General features: G+C 49.6%; 1 protein-coding gene across 2 annotated transcripts in view; it reads right to left on the reverse strand.

Moving 5' to 3' along the window:
- Nucleotides 1-21,694, reverse strand: part of Foxk1 (forkhead box K1) — a 66,355-nt gene extending 44,661 nt beyond the window's left edge. For both annotated transcript variants that reach the window (XM_052754190.1, XM_052754189.1), the window contains exon 1: nucleotides 21,159-21,694. In XM_052754190.1, coding sequence (XP_052610150.1) covers nucleotides 21,159-21,676 — 518 coding nt within the window. In that variant the 5' untranslated portion in view covers nucleotides 21,677-21,694. The remainder of the gene's footprint in view (nucleotides 1-21,158) is intronic.
- Nucleotides 21,695-23,566: the final 1,872 nt, after the last annotated feature.

A 23,566-nucleotide genomic window follows, 5' to 3' on the forward strand; every position in this document is an offset into this window, starting at 1 on the left:
TACACACAGTAAACAAATGGAATTTAAAATATTAAACACCCATCCGTAACTCAAGGACCCATTGAAAGGAACCTGAAGTCTGATACCGGGTTTTTACAGCCAGGCAAACCTGCAGATTCCAGGCTCACAGAGAAGCAGCAGCTGCTTCTTTCTTAGAGGGATCAAGTTTAGGGTGACAAGGCGGTGGTCCCAAGTCAGCAGTGAACTGCAGCCCTTGACACATTTCAGAACTGTAGCCTCTTACTTAACTTCTTCTAGTAGGAAACAGAGACTTGGAAACAGCTGCTGTTTTCTCTTTTCTGTGTCTTACTATAGAACTACATACAGGCTGGCCTCAAAGTTACTATGTAGCTCAGGCTAGTCTCAAGTCTCTGATACTCTTCAGCCTCCCGGCGCAGGGGTTACAGACCTGCCCCAATGTAACCTAGTGAGAGTCAGGGTTAGTTTAACCCAACCTCCCCCTGAGGGAGTTCCTTTCTTCCCAGGTCCATTGGGCCTGCAGGCAGTCAGCCCACACCAGCAGCCATTGATAAGATCGGATCAAAGGCAGAGGAAGCCCACAGTTCTCCAGAGGGAGGAGACAGCAGCGGGCAGCCAGAGATGTTTACAAAGCAGTGGAGGACTCCAGCTTAGAGCCCTCTACACCAGCCCAGATAAAAACCCAAACAAAACAAAGAAGCCTCTTATCAGCACCCAGGAATCTGAAAGAGCCTTTATTTGGTTTAAACCTCCGCTCTCCTACAGCACAGACATCGCACTCCTGGGAATCACAGGCAGTCCCACAGGAGACCTGGCCTGACTGGTCTCCCTGAACACAAATTTCAAAGAGCCCCAAGCCTGAGAACCAGTACCAAGCCAGTATTCTGCAACCTTAGCAAGACAGGATGCCACCTGGACCCACATGGCCCAGAAAGATCCTGGGTGGACAAGATGGCTCAGTGGGTAGAAGCTTGCAAGCAAGCCTGAAGACCTGAGTTAGATTCCCAGGACCTACATGACTCCTCAAAGTTGTCCTCTGATCTCCACACCCTAACCATGGTACCTATCCTCTCCCCAGACAAGAAATAAATAAAATGTAAAATAATAATAAAATCAATAGAAAATTTTTATTTTGAAAAATGGGAAGAATCAGGAAAGACAAATTGGCAAGGAAGGGCACAAGGAATAAATGGAATGGTGGCCTATGCTTGTAATCCCAGCATTTGGAAGGCTGAGGCAGGAGGATTGCTGAGAGTTTGAAGCTAGTCTGGACTAAATGAGACCCTGCATCCGGGGAAAAAAATCTTTCTTCAACAGATGTCAAGCCATCTTCCTCTCCTGCAGATACCTAGGTTTCTAAATAGATTTTAATACTATGAAGGAACAATTACCCATTTGGGGAAACTGGGCCATAAAGCAGATTAATAACGCTGAATAATCGCTTGGGGAGAAGCTGGCTCAAGCTTCTCAGGATGCACTAAACTGGTTTAACCGTTATGTAAATCGCATCCTTGGTCCTGTGATTTATCCATGATGGCCCATTAGTCAGCATGGTTTGCTCTGCAATAAAAACAGCTCCAGAAGCCCGCAGACCTGTAATACTAGCTACTTATAGGGCTGAGGGCTGAGGATCAAGAGTTCAAGGCCAGTCTGGGCAACTTAATAAAATCTTATCTCCAAATAATAAAAATAAGACCCGACAAAAGTAAGCAAATAAATGTAAAACAACAAAAACAAGCACAAGGGAACCAGACCCAGCCATACTCAGACTGGCCAGGGACAGTCAAGGATGCTTGAGTGGACATTCCCAGGAATAGATATGACCCTCTCAGCCTAGCACTCTGGTAACTTCTGTCCACATAGTGGGTAGGTGACCCTCTAGCACCACTGTGATGCCAACTCAGAAAGATCTACTCTTTCTCTGCTGAGGGCAGCATTAGCTGAGCCAGTGAGCTCTACCCCTGAGCCACACCCAGGCCCTCACTGGGGGATTCTAGGCAGGTGCTCTACCACTGAGTCACACCCCAGCCCCTCACTGGGGATTCTAGGCAGGTGCTCTACCACTGAGCCACACCCCAGCCCCTCACTGGGGAATTCTAGGCAGGGGCTCTACCACTGAGCCACACCCCGGCCCCTCACTGGGGGATTCTAGGCAGGTGCTCTACCACTGAACCACACCCCAGCCCCTCACTGGGGGATTCTAGGCAGGTGCTCTACCACTGAACCACACCCCAGCCCCTCACTGGGGGATTCTAGGCAGGTGCTCTACCACTGAGCCACACCCCAGCCCCTCACTGGGGGATTCCAGGTAGGAGCTCTACCACTGAGCCACATCCCAGCCCCTCACTGGGGGATTCTAGGCAGGTACTCTACCACTGAGCCACACCCCAGCCCCTCACTAGGGGATTCCAGGCAGGTACTCTACCACACCCTAGCTCCTCACTGGGGGATTCTACACAAATCCTTTACTGCTGAGCCACACCCAGGCCCTCAGTAGCAGATGTTAGACAAGCACTCTACTGCTGGCTTCTGACCAGGTACAGTCTGGCTCACACTACTCAAAGACATTCATGACAAATTTTACCAACACTTAAAAACAAAGAAAAGGGCTGGGGAGATGTCTTGGTTAGTAATATGGTTGCCATGCAAGCATGGGGATCTGAGTTCAATCCCCAGAATCCATGCAGAAGCTGGGCATCACACATCTGTAGTGTCAGTACCAGGGAGGTGGACATTAGAGTCTCTGTGGCTCAATGACCAGCCAGTCTAGCCAAATAGGTGAGTTCAATGAGAGACTGCCTCAAAAAGTAAGATGCAGAGCCACTAAGAAAGTACACGACAACCTCTGGCCTCCCAGGAGTAGTGAGGCGCACACACACACACACACACACACACACACACACACACACTAACTACAGCACATCTACTGTGAGGTGCCAGGTTGAGACAGGAAAACTCAGACAAAGCTCATGGACCTGGTAGCCAAGAGTACCTGCAGCATGTTCACCCTCTGGCAATAGTGCCTTTCTCGGCGAAGACCCCAGCACACTCCAGGGCCAGCAGCCCCAGCCTGTGTGGTTCTGCTAGCCCTTGCACACACTCCTGCTTGACTGAGCACCATAGGGACCCCCATCTCCCTGAGTTTTAGAGGACAATGGCTACTTGCTGTCTCTAGGGTAGAGGATCACTCTCAGCTAGAGTCTTCCAGTCTCTTTTTGTCCTTTCTTTTGAGACATGAACCCCAAACTAGCTTGGAGCTTGATATCCTCCAGCCTTGGTTTCCCAAGTGCTGAGATTTATAGGCCCATACCACTGCACCCAGCTTCAAGGCACATTCTTTTACTTTGTTAGTAACCACATAGGTGGAGCTGTCAGGGTGGGGATGGCAGTGCTCCTAGGACTCCAGCCACAGGACCACACACCACCTTCCATGTCAACAGTCTTAGAAACCCTAGACTTTCCTCTATGCATCTTACAGGCTCCACAAATATGCTGGACAGAGAAGAATGGTGGGAGCAGATGAAGACACAAGCCAGCCTCACCCAAGGTAGATAGCCATGTCTCTGCCACCTGAGCCCACCTCCCAGTCTCTGGAATAGAGGCACTAATCCACAGCAAAGGTGAGCTCCATAATTCCAGGGAGGCAGTGCACCAGGGTAGCTGAGTAGCTGGACCCAGCTAATCTATGAAGTCAGCACTGAGTTCTCAAACAAGTGCCCATCTGGCCTTCCTGCAGCGTTCATGTGCTATGAGCTCACAGAGCTGGGGTGTATTTTCCTCACGTGCTTACTGCTCTGTGACTGTCCCCTGCCACTTTCCCCTCCTTGCTTAAACCCTAGGTTATTAAATCCCACAACTTCTATCAAGTAATTGGTTTGTTAAGGAAGGGTCTCCTTGTGTGGCCCAGGCATCATCTCCCTGACCACTTCACAGACCTACATCATCATGCCTGCTTATTTTCATATTTTTGCAGGTACAGTACTCTGCTTATGGTATTGTTTTGTTTTACAAGACAGGGTCTTAGGTAGTCCAGGATGTCCTTGAATGCCCAGGATAAGCTTCAATTTTTGATCCTCCTGCCTCCATTACCAGAGTGCTGGGATTAGAGGTGTGCATGCCCACACCTAGTTTATGCAGTGATGGGGATGGAACCCAAGGCTCTGTGCGCTAGGCAAGCCCTCTACCAACTAAGCTGTGTCCCTAACCTTGGCACCATATTCTGATGCACCAAGGGTTTGGGGCTGGTGATTAAAATCTCAGTTGAAGTGCCACTTCCTCAAAGATGCCTACCCCACCCACTCTGAAATCCCCATAAAGAGCAGAAAGTGCCTGCATTTCCTGTCCCAGAAGCACGTGCTGGGGTGGACTCAGCTGCCCATGTGCGCAGGGGAGGGTGAAGGAGCACAGGATGGTTTCAGAGTCTGCTCAGCTCCCACAGAGAGGTGTCTTGGAGTCACCACACTCAGAAGGCAGAGACAGAGCCTTGGAGTGGGCAAAGGACTCTGAGTCTAAGCTGGAAGAGGGCAGCCATTCCCCACCCCAGAGGACACAAGGATGGCAGGCCTGGACCATCAAGATGGCTCAGCAGGTAAAGGTGCTTGTTATTGACCTGAGCTGGATCCCTGGAACCCACGTAAAGGTGGAAGGGAAAACCTCTTCATGATTATCCTCTGTCTCCATATGGATACCATGGCACAGCCATGCCCACATGTACATCTCACAGGCAGACAGACAGACAGACTCACAGAAAACAAAAACAAAAACAAAGGGCTTGATAAAGGTGCACACATGTAAGGCAGCATGAGCTCTTAGTGGGTGATCAGAACGCCTAAACCATCCATGTGTTCTGCTGGTTTTTTTTTTTTTTTTTTTTTTTTGGTTTTTTCGAGACAGGGTTTCTCTGTGTAGCTTTGCGCCTTTTCCTGGAACTCACTTGGTAGCCCAGGCTGGCCTCGAACTCACAGAGATCCGCCTGGCTCTGCCTCCCGAGTGCTGGGATTAAAGGCGTGCGCCACCACCGCCCGGCTTTGTTCTGCTGGTTTTAAAATGACTTCAAACACACAGGAATGGCTGGGTCAAGGCTGTTTCTGTCTCTGACCCCACAACTTTCCCTTCACAAAGCACCCATCAGAACCCCCCGGGACACCACTGCCTCTGGTCTCCTCTCCATCCCACCCAGGCCCAACAGTCCTGGAACCTTCGAAAAGCTTGTCAAACTAATTTAGGGTAAACCTGTGGTTGTCTTTTCAAGTTCCCTGTGCTCTAAGTCCCCACCTTCAGCTAAGCTGCACCAGAACCACCAGAAAGCAGAACCTCCTTAGGCTTTGCTAGGCTTCCCCACCAGCAGGGAGAAGCCCAGCCCCTCCTCCAGGTAGTCCAAGAATTCTGACCTGACCCAGGACAGACACCCTGCCAGCTGACTCCCATGGTGGCACACTGAGTATGGCGACCAGACCTTACTGCTTACTCCAGACCAGACCTCAGCACGTTCCTGGTGCGTTAGAACAAGGTGGCGAGAGTGACGTGGACAGGGGAGTGTTGCACTTTCTACATACTAGATACTGACAAGAGTATTTCTAACACACCTCTTGCAGTTCCTGTAATTGCCTTCACAGCAGACAGTGTGTCCATTCCACAGACAGGGGAAACAGAGGTTCTGAGGTAAAGATACTTGCTCAAGGGCATCTCAGTTCACTTAACTAAGTCAAATCTTAAATCCACCCTTCCTTCCTTTTATTTTATGGCAGGGTCTCGAATAGGCCAGGTTGGCCTTGAACTCTGTAGCTGAAGATGGCTGATCCTCCTGTCTCCACTGCCTGAGCACTAGGGCTACAGCAGCACACTCTCAGTCTAGTGACTGAAGTGCCGGGGACTGATCCCTGAGCCTAACACATGCTAGACAGGCGCTCTACCAACTGAACCACGGAGTTATTACTTTTTCAGCTTTTATTTTAGTTTATTTTATTTTGGAGACAAGGTCTTCATACCAGCCCAGGCTCTGCCTCTGTCTCTGGAATGTTGGGGCTGTGGGCATGTACCACCACCACACCTGGCTTTGTGTAACCGGAATCTTTTTTTTTTAAGACAGGGTCTTATTTGCATGTGGCTCTGGCTGGTCTGATACACACTGGGTCATCCAGGGTGGCCTTCAACTCCTGATCCCTTTCTCTCCCAAATGTTCCCTGATCAGCTGGACCTTGCAAGCAATAAGAGAAGCCAGGTATGGTTATAAATGCCTGTAATCTCAGAACTTGGGGGAGATGGAGTCAGGAGGATCAGAAAATCAAGGATAGCCTAGGCTATAACATTGGGTTTGAGGGCAGCCTAGGCTACAAGACCATGTCTGAAAGGCAGGAAGGAAAGTGGAATACTCTCAAACCACTTCCCAGATCCCCTTCGCATTCAGCTCTCCCTGCCAATGAAGATTTGTAAAGTACTAACCGGCTGTGTGCCAGGCACACCAGCATATATATACTCAGGCCACCGCAGTGGACAACAACACCGTGGTTCTTTAACAGTGCTCAAGTGGATCGGATACAAGTAACTGCAAAGCATCACCAGGCTTGGTAGGTGCCATGGGATCTAACCAAGGGCATCCTGAAGAATGTGGCTACTTATTACTGAGACTGGGTCTTGCTGTATAACAGTCCTGGCTGGCCTTGAACCCCTGGGCTTAAGCAATCCTCCTGCCTTTTCTTTGTGAGAAGCTGGGACACCAGATGTGTTACATTGTAACTGACTAGGAAGCAAGCTTTATGTTTGCTGGTTTGTTTTTCTTTCTTTTCCTTTTTTTTTTTTTTAGGTATAGGCTTCATACCTGGACTCAATTGACTCTGTAGCTAAGGGTAACCCTGAATTCCTTATTCTCCTGCTTTCACAAAATTCCAAGTGCTGGGCTATTACCTGCTTTTGCCACCAAGCCCAGTTTAGGACGTTCTTTTTAAACAATTAACTAATTGTGTATGTGTGTGTGTGGCGGGGGGATGTTAATTATGGAGATCCATACGATGTGGAGGTCCAAGGACAACCTTGGGGTGTTGGTCCTTTCCCTTCTACCCAGTCTAAGAAGGGGTCTCTTCAGCACTATACAAGCCAGGCTGGCCCGTGTGCTTCTGGAGACTCTCCTGTGTCTGCCTCCATTTCCCCCAGGTGTGCTGGGGTTCCAGACCCACTACTGCATCCACCTTCTTCCATGAGTTCACGGGCTTTGAAGCCAGGTGGGTGTCTGGCGGGAGCAGTAAGGGCCTTAGCCACTGAGCCTTCTCCGCAGCGCAGGAAGCAGATTTGAAGCCATGAAATCTGCATTCGCTGTGGAATGCCTCCATGCATTCCTTTTCCAGCGGCTGCAAGAAAGGAGTCCCTTCTCCCAGACTGTTTACCCAAATGGGTTGTGGAGGTCCAGCCCATTCAACCAGAACTACCAAAAGAAACAGTGGAAGAAAGAGACAAAATATCATTGTTTGCAGATAGAGACTAGGAAGCATATGCAGGGGCTGTAAAATTGTTACTAGAAGTAGGTAAATGTGACTAGATAGATACAAAATATTCTGCACTGGGCTAATGCCCAAATATCACTTATTAACTACAAAAGAAGACACAGTAAACATGTGAGTGATGGAGAGCGAGCACTCCGGAGCCAGGAATGCACTCTGGTGTTAGCAGCCACATCCAGAAGAGGTGTGTGGATCCCCTTCCTTCCCAGCCCAAGATGCTTATACTGATTCTAATCAGCATTTTTATCATCTCAGAAAAAACTGAAACTGAGTACAATCCTATAAAATACGTGGCCTGTTTCCTGTTTTTAAAATGTCATGGTCAATAAAGATGAAAGGTTGAGGATCTGTTGTGGGTCACAGGGACTGCAGTGTGTGATAATAAATACAACAGTGGCGTATGCCTACTATCCCAGGAACACAAGGGGGGCCATTCAGCAGTACGTCTCCTAGCTAGAGCTCAGGAGGTCCTGGGGCTCAGTCCTTAGTACTACAAATGAATAAATTCTCTCTCTGTCTCTGTCTCTGTCTCTCTCGCACACACACACATATACACACACAGGGTGGGGGTAGGGGAGCTGAGACTGTTTAGCCTGGGTCCAATGCCAGGGTCAGAACACTCTAAAAGAAGTACTGGGACAGCTGAAAAAAAGTTGGTATATGGGGGGAGGGACTCATGAGGCTCTACTCCTCCCTGAGATCTATACAGTTATTGGCTGCTTGTGGGGGACACATTTTTCTCAGGGGTGCAGCCACTGGCAAGGTGCCCACACTCTTGTAAACAACCCCTCATCCTCCCTCACACAGAAAACTCTAATGAAACGCACTGAGTCACTACAAATAAAAAAATAAAGGCACAAAAACAAAAAGCAGACGAGCAGGGAAGAGGAAAGGGGGTCCAGAGAAGTGGAAAAGGGAAAGAGAAGGAAATGGAGAGTCAATATGACCAAAATTTATTATATGCATGTATGAAGATGTCATAACAACACCCATTAATACGTATAGTTGATATGTGCTAATAAAACAGCTTAAAAGATTGCTATACAGACTACTGGGTCAGTTTCCTATCAACATTCAATTTCTTGAAGTTCTATAAAAAAAATTCTTGCAGAAAACACATGTTGCAATAGTAAGGGGGGAAAGGCATTGGATACAGAATGCCTCACTCTGCACACACAGGAAATGCTGGAGGACACAAGGCAGAAGCCCCACATGGAGAAATCCTGGCAGATGACTCAAGGGAGGGATCAGTACTCACCCTGCAACTGTGTGTGTAAGCTCCAGTGTTTTCAAACTCAAAACTCTGAAAATAAATTAGTATTATAACATACCAAAGAAACACAAAACATCCAAATACCTACATTCTCCACATACGAACATAAATATCTATAAAGCAATGAAAAAATGTGTCAGTAAGATGGCTCAGAGAGAGGGTCCAGGGGCCTGCCACCAAGTCTGGGATGGAAGGAGAGAGCTGACTCCTGAAAGCTGTCTTCTGACCCTCACATACATGTTTCTCTGCTGACACACACTAAACTAAATGTATTCATAAGTATGTTTTTAATAAAACAACAACAAAAAAGAAAAGGACAGGGGGAAAAGATCCCTTGGTCTCCCCAAACCAGTGCATGGAACATCTGGGTAAGCGGGACAAGGAAACTGGGAGCTGGTATAAAGAAAGCTGGTATTTCCAGGTTTTTGAGTCTTGGTATAATGTCTGGGCCTGATGGGAATGAATGGTGATAGGGGTGGAGTCAAGAGCAACAGGGGGTGGAGCCAGAGGTAGATCCTAAACAGCTGTGTCTCCAAGGCCACAGAGCCCTCTCAGCTAAGCATCCTCAGCCAGTTCAGAAACCCACAGGCAGTGTGCACTGATAAAATTATCTATCTGTTTTAAACAGGGTCTGTCTCACTTTGTAGCCCAGGCTAGCCTCAAATTCACATCCTCCCACCTCGGCTTTCCAAGTACTGGATTACAGGCAGTTGCTACCATGCCTATCTTTAAAACTTTATTTACAAACATAGGCAGCTGGCAGGCTTTGGTTCTCAGGCTGCAGCTGGCCACCCTGATCTCAGACAGACGGGCCAGTTGCTCAGTCAGTGAGCTGCTGTTTCCTTCTGTCTGGGCATGTTGCCCTTCCCTGGAGAGGCCAGGAACAGAGCTCTGCTCACAGTCATGAGTGGATGTGAGATCAGTCGCTCTCTTTCCTGTTAGCCACCAGCCTCAGAGATTCCACTGAACTGCACTGGGCAAGCTGGGGCTGGTACAGTTTCAGATGCAGCAAGCCTTGACCTCAAGAGACTCTTATGCAACAGTCAATACTCATCCCAACACCTACTTACCTGCCATGGCAGGACAAGGGCACCACCACAAAAGCTTGTCAGGCATCTGGGCATGGTGGTACATACCTATAACCCAGCACTTGAAAGACTGGTAAAGGAGAATCATGAGTTCAAGGCCAGTCAGATCTACATAAACAGAACCCACCTAAAAAGCAAGCACACTCACAATAGCAGCAACAACAGCTTGTTAGATAAATGCACCTGGCACGGCCAGCTGAAAGAGGCAGGCAGACACACAACGGCCACCTACCTGTCAAAGAATCTTACCGCCTGCAAGGACAGGGAAGATGAGATGCTGAGGAGCTGGACTCAAATAGAATTAAGATGCCCAGGAAGAGCAGCAACACCATTGTAAAAAACAATCCCTGGCTTGAGAGATGGCTCAGTGGGTAAAGTGACTGCCACACAAGTGTGAGGATCCGAGTTCGAATCCTCAGAACCCATGTAACACCAGCCGTGGATAGAAGGCATCTCTAATTCCAGAGTTCCTACAGGGAGAAGGGAGATCAAGACAGAAGAACCCTCACACTGAAGAAAACTTCTGCTGTGACATGGATAAACTGATGTGGCTGTGCTCAGTAGCTGGGAGACCTGTGGCCCTGAAGCTATATCAAGGACACTGGGGAGCAGCCTGAACCTGTGGCTGCTTGAGTGTAAATGAAAAGCTGAACAGAAAAAATAAAAAGCAAGCAAGCAAACAAACAAACAAAACCAGTGCCTTACTGTAGCTCAATACAGCTGGACAAAGTTCTAGATTCTCCATGGCATCCTGGCTAGTCAATCTAAGGGTAAGCAAATGGGGAAAATGCGCCTACACTGTGATTTCTAGAGAAAAACACCCAGGAAAGGGAAGCTGAGCATTGAGCAGTCTTTTATGTGCTGGGACTAAACCAAGGAGCTAGCATTTCTTGGCTGATGTGGCTGAAACCAGAGGCGGCTGGATATTCCTGGGTATTCCTGGGGGAAGGATGTTTTCTTCCAGCTCCTATGAGTCACTCTTCATTCCCAGAGCAGGGCCCTACCCGTGAGGCAGGCTGGATCTGAGCTTCCCAGAGAGAGAGGGAGGAGCCCTCTCACCTCCGCAGGGTTCCCTTTTCAGCAACCTAGGGCCAAGGTGGCAGGTGGGTGACTTCCAGTCTCACTCCTTCTACACTAGCTCCAAGTGCTGCTAAATTCACAAGTCACTCTCAATCAGTGCCTTACGGCCAAGGCCTCTTGGTAACACAAGAGGGCTCCTCATGTGCCACACAACCATTGCCAATCACATGGTGGGGTGTCGCATTTGGGAGGGCTTTCTGGTCGCAGCACCCTGTACTGCCTATGAGTCTGGTTTGCCTGCTGCCCATCACAACCACCATGTGTCCAGCACAACCACCATGCAGGACCACACAGCCCCCTACAGGAGAGGCTGCACACAGCACACAAGGAAATTGTGTATTTTCTTTAAAAATCATTTCAGCGCTAAAGACTAAACTCAGCATCTTCTATATGGTAGGCACATACACTACCCCTGGGCCACACCCCAGTCACTCGGAGCCCGTAGGAGTCTAGGTAAGTGCTCCACTGCTGAGCCACATCCTCAGCCCCCAGGCCAGGCTCAGACAACATGAAACCCTGTCTCAGAAAGAACAACAAACAGCAAAACTATTCTGTATCAAAGAACTTGTTTCTTTTTTTTTTTTTTTTTTTTTGGTTTTTCGAGACAGGGTTTCTCTGTGTAGCTTTGCGCCTCTCCTGGAACTCACTTGGTAGCCCAGGCTGGCCTCAAACTCACAGAGATCCGCCTGGCTCTGCCTCCCGAGTGCTGGGATTAAAGGCGTGCGCCACCACCGCCCGGCAAAGAACTTGTTTCTATTAAGACCTACACTTAAAAAAAAAATCATTAGGGCTGGAGAGATGGCTCAGTGGTTAAGAACACTGGCTGTTCTTCCAGAGGACCCAGGTTCAGTTCCCAGCACCCCCACGGCAGCTCACACCTGTCTAACCAAGCTTATGCAAGGAACCTCAGGGTAAACTAGCTTTTTCTTACCTCAGGGTAAACTCAGTCCAAGATTTCTCCCGCAGCCGATACATGGTGTCATAAAATCACAAGTGCCAGTGAAGGAGTGATTCCCAGGATGGGATACAGTGAGGTCTGAACAGAAAGTGAGCACTGAACGCCAGCTCACAGATGCGGCTCAGGGTCTACACTGCAATGAACCCTAAAGAAGCCACTTGCCAAGTCCCGGTGAGAGATAAAAGCCAGGCAGGCCTGACTATCTGGCAAGCCACTCGAATGCTCCTCTGGTCTCCAGCTCAGGTGCTCTGTGGCCAAATCTTCCCCACGTCCTTCAGCCAAAATAGCAGAACACAGCAGACTGAGAGCAGAGGCAGCTGTGAGTCTAGCGGCCTCGTACGTTAGACACTAGGAGGCTTACAATAAACTGAAATCACTGGGTTGGTGAGATGGCTCTGCCAGTAAGAACCGCTCACCTTGCAAGCCTCTTGACCTGAGTTCTATTGCCAGGACCCATAGCAGAGGAGAGAAGCAACGCCTGGAAACTGCCCTCTGCCCTCCACACATGTGCGGTGGCATGCACACCTGTAAATACACACACAAACACATGCACAGGCATACACTCACATACACACAAAAGTAATAAATAAAATAAAATTTAAAACCCCAAAAGATCCAAGAGTGGTAACACAGCCAAACATACAACACATCTTGTTCTAAATTGGGGGTTTCATTGAGACAGGCTCTTCTATGAAGCCCAGGCTGGCCCACAACTCAAGATCCTCCTCCAACTACCCAAATGATGAGGCACTGCCACATCCCACCACATCTGGGGTTCTCTTCATGGAAAAGGTCCTTTTGGTTTGGTTTGTTCTGTGAGACAAGGTCTTGTGTAACTTGTTTCAGCCTCAAACTTGCTCTGTAGCCAGGGATGTCCTAGATGTCCTAGAACTTCTGTTCTTCCCAACTCGACCTCTCCAGTGCTTGGACCTGGGCTCCTGCCGCTCCATTCCCAGCTCCCCACTCCCTCCGGTGCTCTCTTATTTACCAGCAACACTTTACGAGGAAGCTAGAGACCTGGCAGAAATGACACTTTGAAAACCAACTACAGCATATCTAAACCAGTTATAAGAGGGCCCATTTCCAGGAATCAAAGTAAAAGCATTTTTCTATAATCCTCTCATTTTAATATGAAATGCTTTAAATGTAGGGTAATTATGGAAATGAGGCATGGCTGCAATTTGAGTTGTCATTAATTTAGCAAGTTTATCCCTCCGACATTCACAAGATGCAAAAACAAATAGCAAATCACTCGGTCTCCCAACCCCAGCTCCTCTGCTTTCATTTCTGCTTTTTAAAGTGAAGCTGGGTCTTCTTCCAAAGCATCAAGTAAGAACTCCCATTATGTCTCTACGTAGTCTATATCAGCCCAAAACGGCTTCCATAAGCTCAGCACAAACTCAGTTAGGATGCACTACATGACCAACAACATCTTTCCTATGGACTGCTCTTCTAAATTATATATTATCTAATTACTAAATATGAGATAGATAGATAGATAGATAGATAGATAGATAGATAGATAGATAGATAGATATGAAATGCTGGCTGTGGTGGTGTACATCTGTGGTCCCAGCAGTTGGGAGGTGGAGGATCAATTCAGCCATCCTTAGCTACAGAAGAAACTGAAGGCCAGCCTGGGTTCCTTAAGATCTCAGCAAAAGAAAATCTATAAAAATCTTATTCTTTAGGCAATAGACCCCGAGTCCTCAGTGCAAACTGAATGGGTTACATTTTTAGTGCAGAACTGTGCTGGTACCCAATTAAATGCATCCCTACAAATTTTCTTGTTTCTGTTTTCCGGAGACACGGTCTCCTGTAGTCTTAGCTGGCCTTGAACTCACTATGTAGTCAATGCTGGGTGTGAACTTCTGATCCTCCTGCCTCCACCCACTAGATGCTGGAATTACAGGTGTGCACCATTACACCCAGTTTATGGGTCCTGGGACAGAACACAAGGCTTTGCACATGCCAGGCAAGCACTCTACTCACTGAGTTGCAGCCCCAGGCCCCCACAGACCTTTTGGAAGCAACTCTGTAACCAGACAACAGTATAGCAGGACTGACAAGCTTGGCACACAACAGCAGGGGCTTCCCAACAAACAGAAGAAAGCCTTTCTATAGAAGGGGGCTGTATTTCAGTCCTGACCTCAGAACTGCCCAGGCAACAGCTCTCCCTCCCCACCTCCCAGCATGCTGCACTCCAGCTCTCCTCCACCGAACCAACAATACCCCACTCCACCCGTCCTCAGGTTTTTCACTTGGATCTTTCCCACTCTGAGGCCCTAGGACTGTCTCCTCTTCCAGGTGGCATCTGCTGCCCTCCCAGCAACGAGACTGACCCTCCCAGTCTCCCTAACTTCTGAGCTGAACCAGGTTCCCTCCATGCAGACACTGGATAAGCAAAACCCCAGTTCCCGTATCTTCCAGCTTTGACCCCTTTGACCTGATACCCTCTCCTATACCAATGGTCAGGATGAAGCTGTCCACCAACATCCATTCCTAACTAACCTGCCCCCATCCAGCAGCTCCCTGGGGGAGTGCATGTAGGGGACCAGGGTGGAGGACTCCAGGAGAAGAGGAATGCTGTGACCAGCCCTAGAGACGCTTGGCAATGGGAAGAAGTCAGAGGAGCTGCCTGTCACAAAGTCAGGCATTTTCAAGTGAAATTCAACATAATGTCCAGCTTCTAACTAGTTGCTCAATGGCTTACAACTAATTGGCTAGTGTCAACTGACCAGCTGGAAACAGCAAAGATCCGGCATGAATCTTTTCATTAGGTCTGAAGCAATTCCTTGGGTAGCAAAGTGACCATTACAACTGGTTACATTTTTTCAGGATGCAAGTCTGATGGCTGTGATCTGTAACATCCACCATCTGTCCTGCCCCCTGAGGCAAAGCCCCTCAGTCCCTCTGACTACTAGATACTGGCATCCAAATAAACCATGGAAAGTCCTAGTGACGACACATGGAACTCAGGTAGTGACTGGCAAAAGCTGCTAACACAGTGCCACACTTCTGTCATCCCAGCACTTGGAGGTGGAGGCAGGAGGATCAGGAGTTTGAGACCAGCCTAATTGAATCACATGGTGAGTTCAGGGTTAGTCAACATAAAGGACTGTGGGGGTGCGGGAGAATAGCTCAGCAGGCAGAGCCGAACAAGCATGAGGACCTGAGTCTGATCCCCAGAGCCCATGTATAAAAGCCAGGCTCGGCAGCACATGCTTATGATCCCAGCACTAGGGAGGCAGAGAAAAGGACAGTCCCCGGGGCTCCTTGGCCAGCTGGTCTAGCCTAATTGGTAAGTACCAGGTTCAGTGAGAGACCTTGCCTCTAAATGCAAGGGGGATAGCTCCTGATGAATAACACAGGAGGCTGTCCTCTGACCTACACACACACACACACACACACACACACACACACACACACACACACACACACACACACAATCTAATCTGATCAAGAGGACAGTTTGTCTCCTGATAGCCACACCAAAAACCAGTTATGCGGCTGTTTTGACCAAAAAGAAAAGATAAAGATCAAACTGGAATTTGATCCAATCTCTGGGTTTGATCCAATACCCATTTGCAGGTACGAAAAAGGGAATGTCTGCTGGTATCTCTAGAATTTGATCTTAAGAGGAGCTGTGGGATCTGCTGGGGACAAATGAAATGACCCTGGTCCTTCGAGGCCTCACTCAGCAAGAGAGCAAGAGAGACATATGGAGCCTAGAGATGGAGGACACAGATCCTGCAGGGCTGGGGAGGTGGCGGAGTGGGGAAGTGCTCACTGTGGAGCAGGAGAGCCTGAGTTCCATCCAAAAAAAAAAAACTCAGACAAAAATCAGGGTAGGCCTGTAATCTCAGAGCTAGGGAGGTAGAGAGAGGAGGATTCCTGGGACCCAGTGGCAGCCAGTCTAGCCTAATTGATGAGTTCCAGGTTCTGTGAGAGACCCTGTCTTCAAAAATAAAAATAAATAAATAACTCATGGGAAACGACACCCAAAGTTGATCTCTGTCCCCTATACCTACTCATACACATGTGCCCCACACATAGTTACATAGACATGCGTGCACGTAAGAGATAGAAGACAGACAGACAGCCCCATGCCTGGACCTTATTTGGACTGATTCTAGTAAATTCAGAATGAAAAATCAGAGCATCGTGAAGCAGTGGGGTTTTGAGTGGGTACTGCCAACAGGAGAACTTACTATTTGTTTTGTAGGTGAGATGAGCTACTGTGGTGACATTTCTCTCATTTGAAAGGATCCTAACCTTCCACAGGGCAACATGACACCTACAGTTTGCATCTAGATTAAGCAAAACTGGGGAGGAAGATATGGAGTGGCCAAGAGACAGCGACTGGAGATGCTGGGTGCTGGGCACATGGAAGCTCAGCACTCATGTTTTAATTTTTATTTTGTTTCTTCAGTACTAGGATCAAACCTGACCCCTTACTGAGCCTAACCTGGGGAACTCTAAGCAAGTGCTCTGCTGTGGCAGCGGAGCAGGAAGAGCTGAGAAGGGGTACATGCAGCTTTCAAGTCCAATCAATTCCAAAGTAAACGGTAAAAAGAAACATACAGAGATGATCACCAACACTGACACACAGACACTCACGTGCACAGGCACTGATGCCCAACCAAGGAAAAGGCTGAATCAAACCTCAGACACAAATATGACCTGGTGATGTACGACTGTCATCACAGCTACTCAGCAGGTAGAGGCAGAAAACTGAAAGTTCAAGGCAACTGTGGACAAGTTAGTAAGAACTTGTCTCAAAATAAAAAATGAAAAGAGGGCTAGAGGGTGTGGCTCAATGATAGAGCCCCTGCTTAGAATCCCTCAGTGAGGGGCTGGGGTGTGGCTCAGTGATAGAGTCCCTGCCTAGAATCCCCCAGTGAGGGGCTGGGGTGTGGCTCAGTGATAGAGCCCCTGCCTAGAATCCCCCAGTGAGAGGCTGGGGTGTGGCTCAGTGGTAGAGTACCTGTCTAGAATCCCCTAGTGAGGGGCTGGGGTTTGGCTCAGTGGTAGAGTGCTTACTTAACAAGTACAAAGCCCTAGGTTTGATCCCCAGTACCACAAAGGTACACTCCCTCCACCTGCATGCCTGGCAGTTCTGGGTGGTTCTCCACCCAAGGATGAAACACAACATACCAAAACCAGCTATGAGGAGATACTTTTCTGACAACAATAACAAAAAGTACTGAAGGTTTGAAGACATACCTCTAGCAACCATCAGGGCTGGATTCTGGTTCCCCTCCTGTGTGGGAGATGCCTGGGAGAGTGTGTGCTGTGTGCAAATGTCACCCATATGGCTGTCACTGTCATCTATCCTGAGGGTGGAGTAGAAGGCTGCTGAGGATGGGGCTGCTTTGGGAATCAGCGTGGGTGTCCACAAGGGACAAAACCACCAAGCCTGGAGCTACTGCAGCTTGCTGAAGGCGGGCAACGGTTAAGTCAACGAAATTCTAATGCAGAACGGGCTAACAAAACAAGAGATAGGCACAGAAAAAAAACTGCCATTATTTCCAAATCACTAATGAATTTTTCATTTCAAGATAAAAATTGAGGGGTGTTTAAAAAAGAAAGCGAGCCTTGGGGCTGGAGAGAGGGCTCTGGGGGTGAATGCCAGCAAGCATGAGGACCTGACTTCAGATCCCCAGCACCAAGCAAAAGGCGAATGCAGTGTCACACTCCAGCAACCTCAGTGCTGCAGAGCTGAGAGGGAGCTTTCCAGGACTTGCTGGCTGTCAGTGTAGCCAAGCCGGCAGGTTCCAGGTTCAGAAAGAGACCCTATCTCAAAATATAGAGTGGAGAGTGATAAAGGATGATACCATGATACCAGAAGCCACCCTCTGACCCCAACACACACACACACACACACACACACACACACACACACACACACACACACACACACACACACGAGTATACCTGCAATTGCCTTGATCTGAACTCGCTGGAGTATCTGGATTACTTTCAATGTGGAAGTTCTTAATCAGCACTCTAACCCAGAACTTGACAACATCCTGTCCTATCCATGAGACTGTTTCTTTTGGAGCTCCCTACAGTCAAAAACAACAGGAGACCCCCACCCCCACCCCAGAACTGCTTAGCTGGCCTGCTGACAGGTTTTTCTGAAGCAGGACACATATGACACTCATTTGCTGGTTTTCCTTACACACACTGGTTATGACTCTGCTGACATGGACTGTGCTCAGAAACACCCCTAAAGTCAAATACACACAGCTGGCCTGGGGAGACGGCTCAGTTGGTGTTTGCCACACAAGCATAAGTTCAATTCTTAAAAGTAACAGCTAGACGTGACTGCTGTGGGATCATAAGCCCAGAGTTGAAGAGGCAGGGAAAAGGATAATCCTGGGACTTACTAGTCAGACAACCTAGACATCTAGAGTAGGTGAAATGCCCTGTTCCCCAAAATAAGGTGAAGAGTCAATGAAAAGGACATCCAAAGTTGACCTCTGGCCGCCATACACGAACATAGAGTCGGAGAGTGGGTGTGCATGCACACACACACACACACACACACACACACACACACACACACGGCACAGGCACTCTGCACTTCATCTATAGGGCTGCAGGGCTCAGTCGTAAATCACTTCCCTGACAGCTAAGCCACCATGCTCAGACACGTACCCACTACACATGCCAGCTCCCAAGAGACAGACTTCCAGGCACTGCACACACCAACATCGTTTCAAAAATACCAGCCTTGGCCTATTCAGTAGATGAGCAGGACCCTGTGGTTTGAAACTTTGCCTACAGTGGGGAGGAGACAATCCTGTGAAAGAAAAGTCTTTTATTCAAAAGGCAGCGAGTGGGACTGGGGAGAAATCAGTGAGTAAGCACTCGCTGCACAAGCATGGGGACATGCGTTTGAGTCCCCAACACCCATATAAAAAGCCAGGTGTGGTTTCCTGCAATGCTGCAACCCTAGTGCTGTGGGTGTGGAGACAGGAGGACCGCTGGGGCTTGCTGGCTGCCAACCTAGCTCCAGGTTCAGTTTGAGACTCTTCCTCAGGGAATAAGGTGGAGTGACAGAGCAGGACACCCAGTGGCCTCTTCCTCTGGCTTCTGCATGTGTACCCCCACCCCTAACAATACAGTCAGCTAGATTCTGGCAGGGGTATTTGGGACAAGAACCCTAAAAAGATTGTGGACTGATGTGTTTCCAGAACCTGAGTTACAGAAAGGAACCCTAGGAAGGTGGAGAGAATGGTCATCTGTCAATTTCTCAGGCCCAGGAATGCATTTAATGGCCCACTGACTGAACAACTCTCCCTCCAGGTAATCTGGCTTTATCTTCTTTCAGTGATGGAGACGGAACACAGAGCCTGGCACAGCTGGGGAAGCATTCTACCACCCAGCTACAGTCCAGCCCTTGGACACTCTACAGGGACACAGCTTTCAGGTTTGGGAAAAGAAGGTGACATTCCCTCTCACACCCTAATAAGATGAGTCACTGTTGGCGTTCTAAGTGATTCAATACAGAATCTGTAACATATTTGGACCCTGGGAAGGCAGACACACACAGCAAGTACTCCAGACCTGGAAATGACTCCAGCAAAAACTCCACACTCAGGGTGCTTGTAAACGTGAGTAAGGAGACAGACACTCACACCTGGCCATGAACCTTGTCAAGCCAACACTAGTGAGAGTTAGAAGCAATTACTGAATAGAAAAACAAAGTGCTGGGAAGGAAGTAATTAACATAGCTTTCTCCTGGTAATTTCTGAAGGTCCTGGACCTCTAGGGTGACAGAGGACTGGGCATAATGGGAGCTTGGAAGAGGGTAAGGTAGTCATGCTGTTGACTATCACAGGAGCAGTATCCTGGGACCTGTATTTCCCACCATGTTCTGGGGGTAAACTAGGGCACAGCACTTCCTGCCCAGCTACTAGATTGAAAGCATCTGCCTCCAGACATGCTCTTAAAGCATGGACATCTCCACCCCCAAGGCAGCTCCCTAGACCATAATACCTCCCAGGCAACACTCTCCCAGGCAGGGGTAGGGCAGCTCATCAGTCCTTCCAGGTCCAGGCCAAAGGAGTGAACACTGGGGTCCTGACCTTTGGGAGTCAGGAACAGGAGTGTACCTGGATTATTCAGACCACAAGGGTCAGAAGTGGCCCTGGTGGTTCTGGCTAAACGGAATCAGGGTTGAGGGCCATGGGTGAGGGGAAGAGTTATGGTAGTTCAAGCTGAGTGGGGTCTTATGCTACCAGGGGTTTAGGCAGAGAAAGCTAAGGGTCAGGTAGTGACGCTGGAGGAGCGGAGTGTTTCAGGGCTGGAAGAGTTCTGGTGAAGATGGAGATGGGGGAGCTGATGGTCTCAAGTCATCAGGGGTCAGAAATGACTTCTAGAGGTGTAGCCAGGGTGAGATAAAGGTTAGGGGGTGGGCCCTAGGGCTTTCAGGTTAAGTAAAGTCAGGGGTAACTGCTCCTGGCTGGTAAAATAAAGTTCAAGAGTGACCCCAGGTATTGAGGACAGGTGGGATTAGGGGTAACTTGGGTTCAGAAAGTAAGGGATGGAATCATGAGCAACCAGCTCCAGCATAGGAGTGGTGGAGGCCAGATGGAATAGAGGAGTGTGCGTATGTGTCTGTCTGTGTCTGTGTGTGCTGGAGAGAGACAGAGAGAGAGGGGAAGGGGGTTTAAAGTGGACCCCAGTGTTTAGGCCTGTCCAGGGTCGGTGTGGCAGAGGAATTCAGGCTGAGCTGGGTCTGGGTTTGGCCCTACCAGTCAATCAGGGCCCGCCCAGGAATCAGGACCCAGTGAGTTTACAGGCGGGGGTCAGGCTTAGTTGGGTCGTGATTAAGGTCAAGGTAACCACGGGGTCAGAGCCAGGTGAAGGTCGAGATCACCGGTAACTTAAGGATCAGGCTTAGCTGGGTGGAGAAACCGGGTAGGCAGGGGGTCGGAGTCGGGTGGGATCAAGATCATTGTAACCAAGACTGGAGATGACTTAGGTAATCAAAGCCGGGTGGAGTCGAGATTGGAGGGACTAGTTCTTGGCAGGTCGAGATGGGGTAGGGAGTAACCAGGGGCTAGAACCTAGCAAAAACGAGATGGGATGGGGAAACGACCCAGAGGCCAGGCTAGGAGGAGTCAAGCTCAGGGGGACACCAGGGGTTCAGACCGGGCAAGGTCGAGATCAGGGGGTGACAAGGGACCAGGCCGGGCGGGGTTGAGATCAGCGGGTAGCCAGGAGGTTGAGACCAGATCCGGAGAGGGTTGACCCGGGGGTGGCGCCGCACTCACTGTTGGGGCAACTGAAGGGCTGGCGCTCCCCGCCTCTGGAAGGCCCCGTCCACGAAGACACCGTTCTTGCCGAGGCAGCGCAGATAGAAGTGAGGCTCCTGGAAGCTGAGCTGCAGGTGGCGCCGGGAGATGAAGCTCGACAGGCCCATGCTCAGGTCCACCGAGCCCTGCGACGAGTTGCGGCCGATGGTGACGCTGGGCTGTCGCATTAGGAACTCGAACTCCCGGCCCTCCAGGCGCGCCAGGACCGGCCCGGGGCTCTGGCGCACGGAGGCGGCGGCCGCGGCCACCAGAGCGGGCGCGGCGGTGGTGGCAGTGGCGGTGGTGGAGGGCACCGGGCCGGAGCCGGGCACAGCGGGCAGCGCGGGCGGCCCGGGCGGAGGCTGCGCCGGCGGCGGCGGGGACGCGGTGGCCGGGAAGGCGGCGGCCGCGGCCGCGGCGCACAGCACGGGGCTGCAGGGAGCCGAGCGCAGCGCCAGCAGGGCGCGGGCGCCGCTGTCCTCGCCGACTTCGGCCATGTTCGCGCAGCACCGAGCGGCTCCGGCGGCGGCCGAGGCGGCGCGGGGCGGGGCGGGGCGGGGCGGCGCGCGCGGAAACCCGGGCTGGATTACGGCACGGAGCGGAGCCCGGGCACTGCAGGGACCCCTGACGCTGCGCGCGCAGCTTCCACCTCGGGGTGGGCGGGTGCAGAGAGGCAGAGAGTCAAAGAGCCCCCTTCCCTCCCACCCTGAAGTGCGTGTGATGGTGTTTGACTCACCACGTTTTCAGGGGTATCTTACTGGGGCTGCAGATCAGAGTTGCCCAAGGATGCTTGTGATGGTCTCAGCTCATCGCCGATCGCTTCTGCATGGCTGTTCTTTTTGTGTTTTGCTTTGTTTTTGTTTATAATGTTGCAAATTACATTTTATTCACTCATGTATTTACTTGTGGTTCTCCACCATACCTGGTGTGTGTGTGTGTGTGTGTGTGTGTGTGTGTGTGTGTGTGTGTGTGTGTGTGTGTGTGTAGATTAGAAGGGACAGCTTTCAGGTCTATTCTCTCCTACCCTGTGGGTTCTGAGAATGGAATTCAGGTCGAGCTTGGTGACAAGCATCTTTACCAACTTACTAAGCCATCCTTGTTTTGTTGTTGTTTGAGACTCTATCTCATACCCAAGCTACCTGGTTTGGCTACCTAGACCAGGCTGGCTGCAAATTCATGATTTTCCTGCTCCAGCCTCCTAAGTGTGGCTATTACAGGTGTATGCCACCAAGCCTAGCCTTTTTAATTAATTAATTAATCTTTCATACAGAATCTCTTGCTATGGTAGCTCAGACTGGCTTCCAACTGGCGACCCTCCTGGCTTAGGCTCCTAGATGCTCGCTGGAGTCACAGGTGTACACTACCACACCTGATTTCCCTTGTTCCTTTTAGGGTGAACAGCTCTGCAGGTTCCTAGAGACGATCAACACCCTGGAGATGGACGGTAGTTGAAAACATTTAAATGGTGAATTTGGCAGCATGTGCATCCCTTGAGAACTTCAAGGTTCTGCATTGGGATGCTAATTAGCCAAGTCTTCCTCCAGGAACACACACATACTACATATGCGCACCCATGTGTGATTTCTCACACTTAATAATAACTGTGAAGGAGCTGGCTCAGTTGGTAAAGTGCCTGATTCATTCATCTCCAGGACTGGAGTTCATTCCCCAGCACGGACTTCAAAACCCATTGAGAGCTTCTATAATCCCAGTGCTTTAGGGTGGAGGCAGACAGATCGCTGAAGTTCATTGGCCAGCCTGCCTAGCCAATCAGTGAGCTCCACATTCATAGTGAATCGCTGTCTCAAAACAAAAACAAAAACAAAACCTCGAAAACAACAACAATAACAAAAAGATAGAGCTGAGCCTTGGTGGTGCGCACCTTTAATCCCAGCACTTGGGAAGCAGAGGCAGGTGGATCTCAGTGAGTTCAAGGCCAGCTTGGTATACAGAGTGAGTTCCAGGACAGCCAGAACTGTTACACAGAGAAACGCTATAAAAAGAATTTTTAAAAATAATTATTATGAGAATAGAGAAGTAGGTCCTGCCCTCAGTGAACTTCAGGACTAGTGAAGATACAGATATGAATTAAAGACCCATACTAATCAATGTAATGCTCACAACCATGCAGGGTATGTGTTGACAGGGTGCATGTGTGGGGTGCATGGCAGAGTGTCTGGGGGGACAGGTAGGAGGGAGATTTATTTGGCTTGCTTATGATGGGAAGCTCCCCTGCCTATCTAGCTCCCATTCTGGACCCAAACAGGAGAGTCAATCACCCTGTTATAAACCAGTGGTTCTCAACCTTCCTAAAGCTGCGGACCCTTTAACATAGTTCCTCATGCTGTGGTGACCCCCAACTAAAAACACTATTGTTGTTGCTACTT

Source organism: Peromyscus californicus, unplaced genomic scaffold, assembly GCF_007827085.1.
Source record: "Peromyscus californicus insignis strain IS unplaced genomic scaffold, ASM782708v3 Scaffold_2__1_contigs__length_46816999, whole genome shotgun sequence".
Lineage (NCBI taxonomy): Eukaryota > Metazoa > Chordata > Mammalia > Rodentia > Cricetidae > Peromyscus > Peromyscus californicus.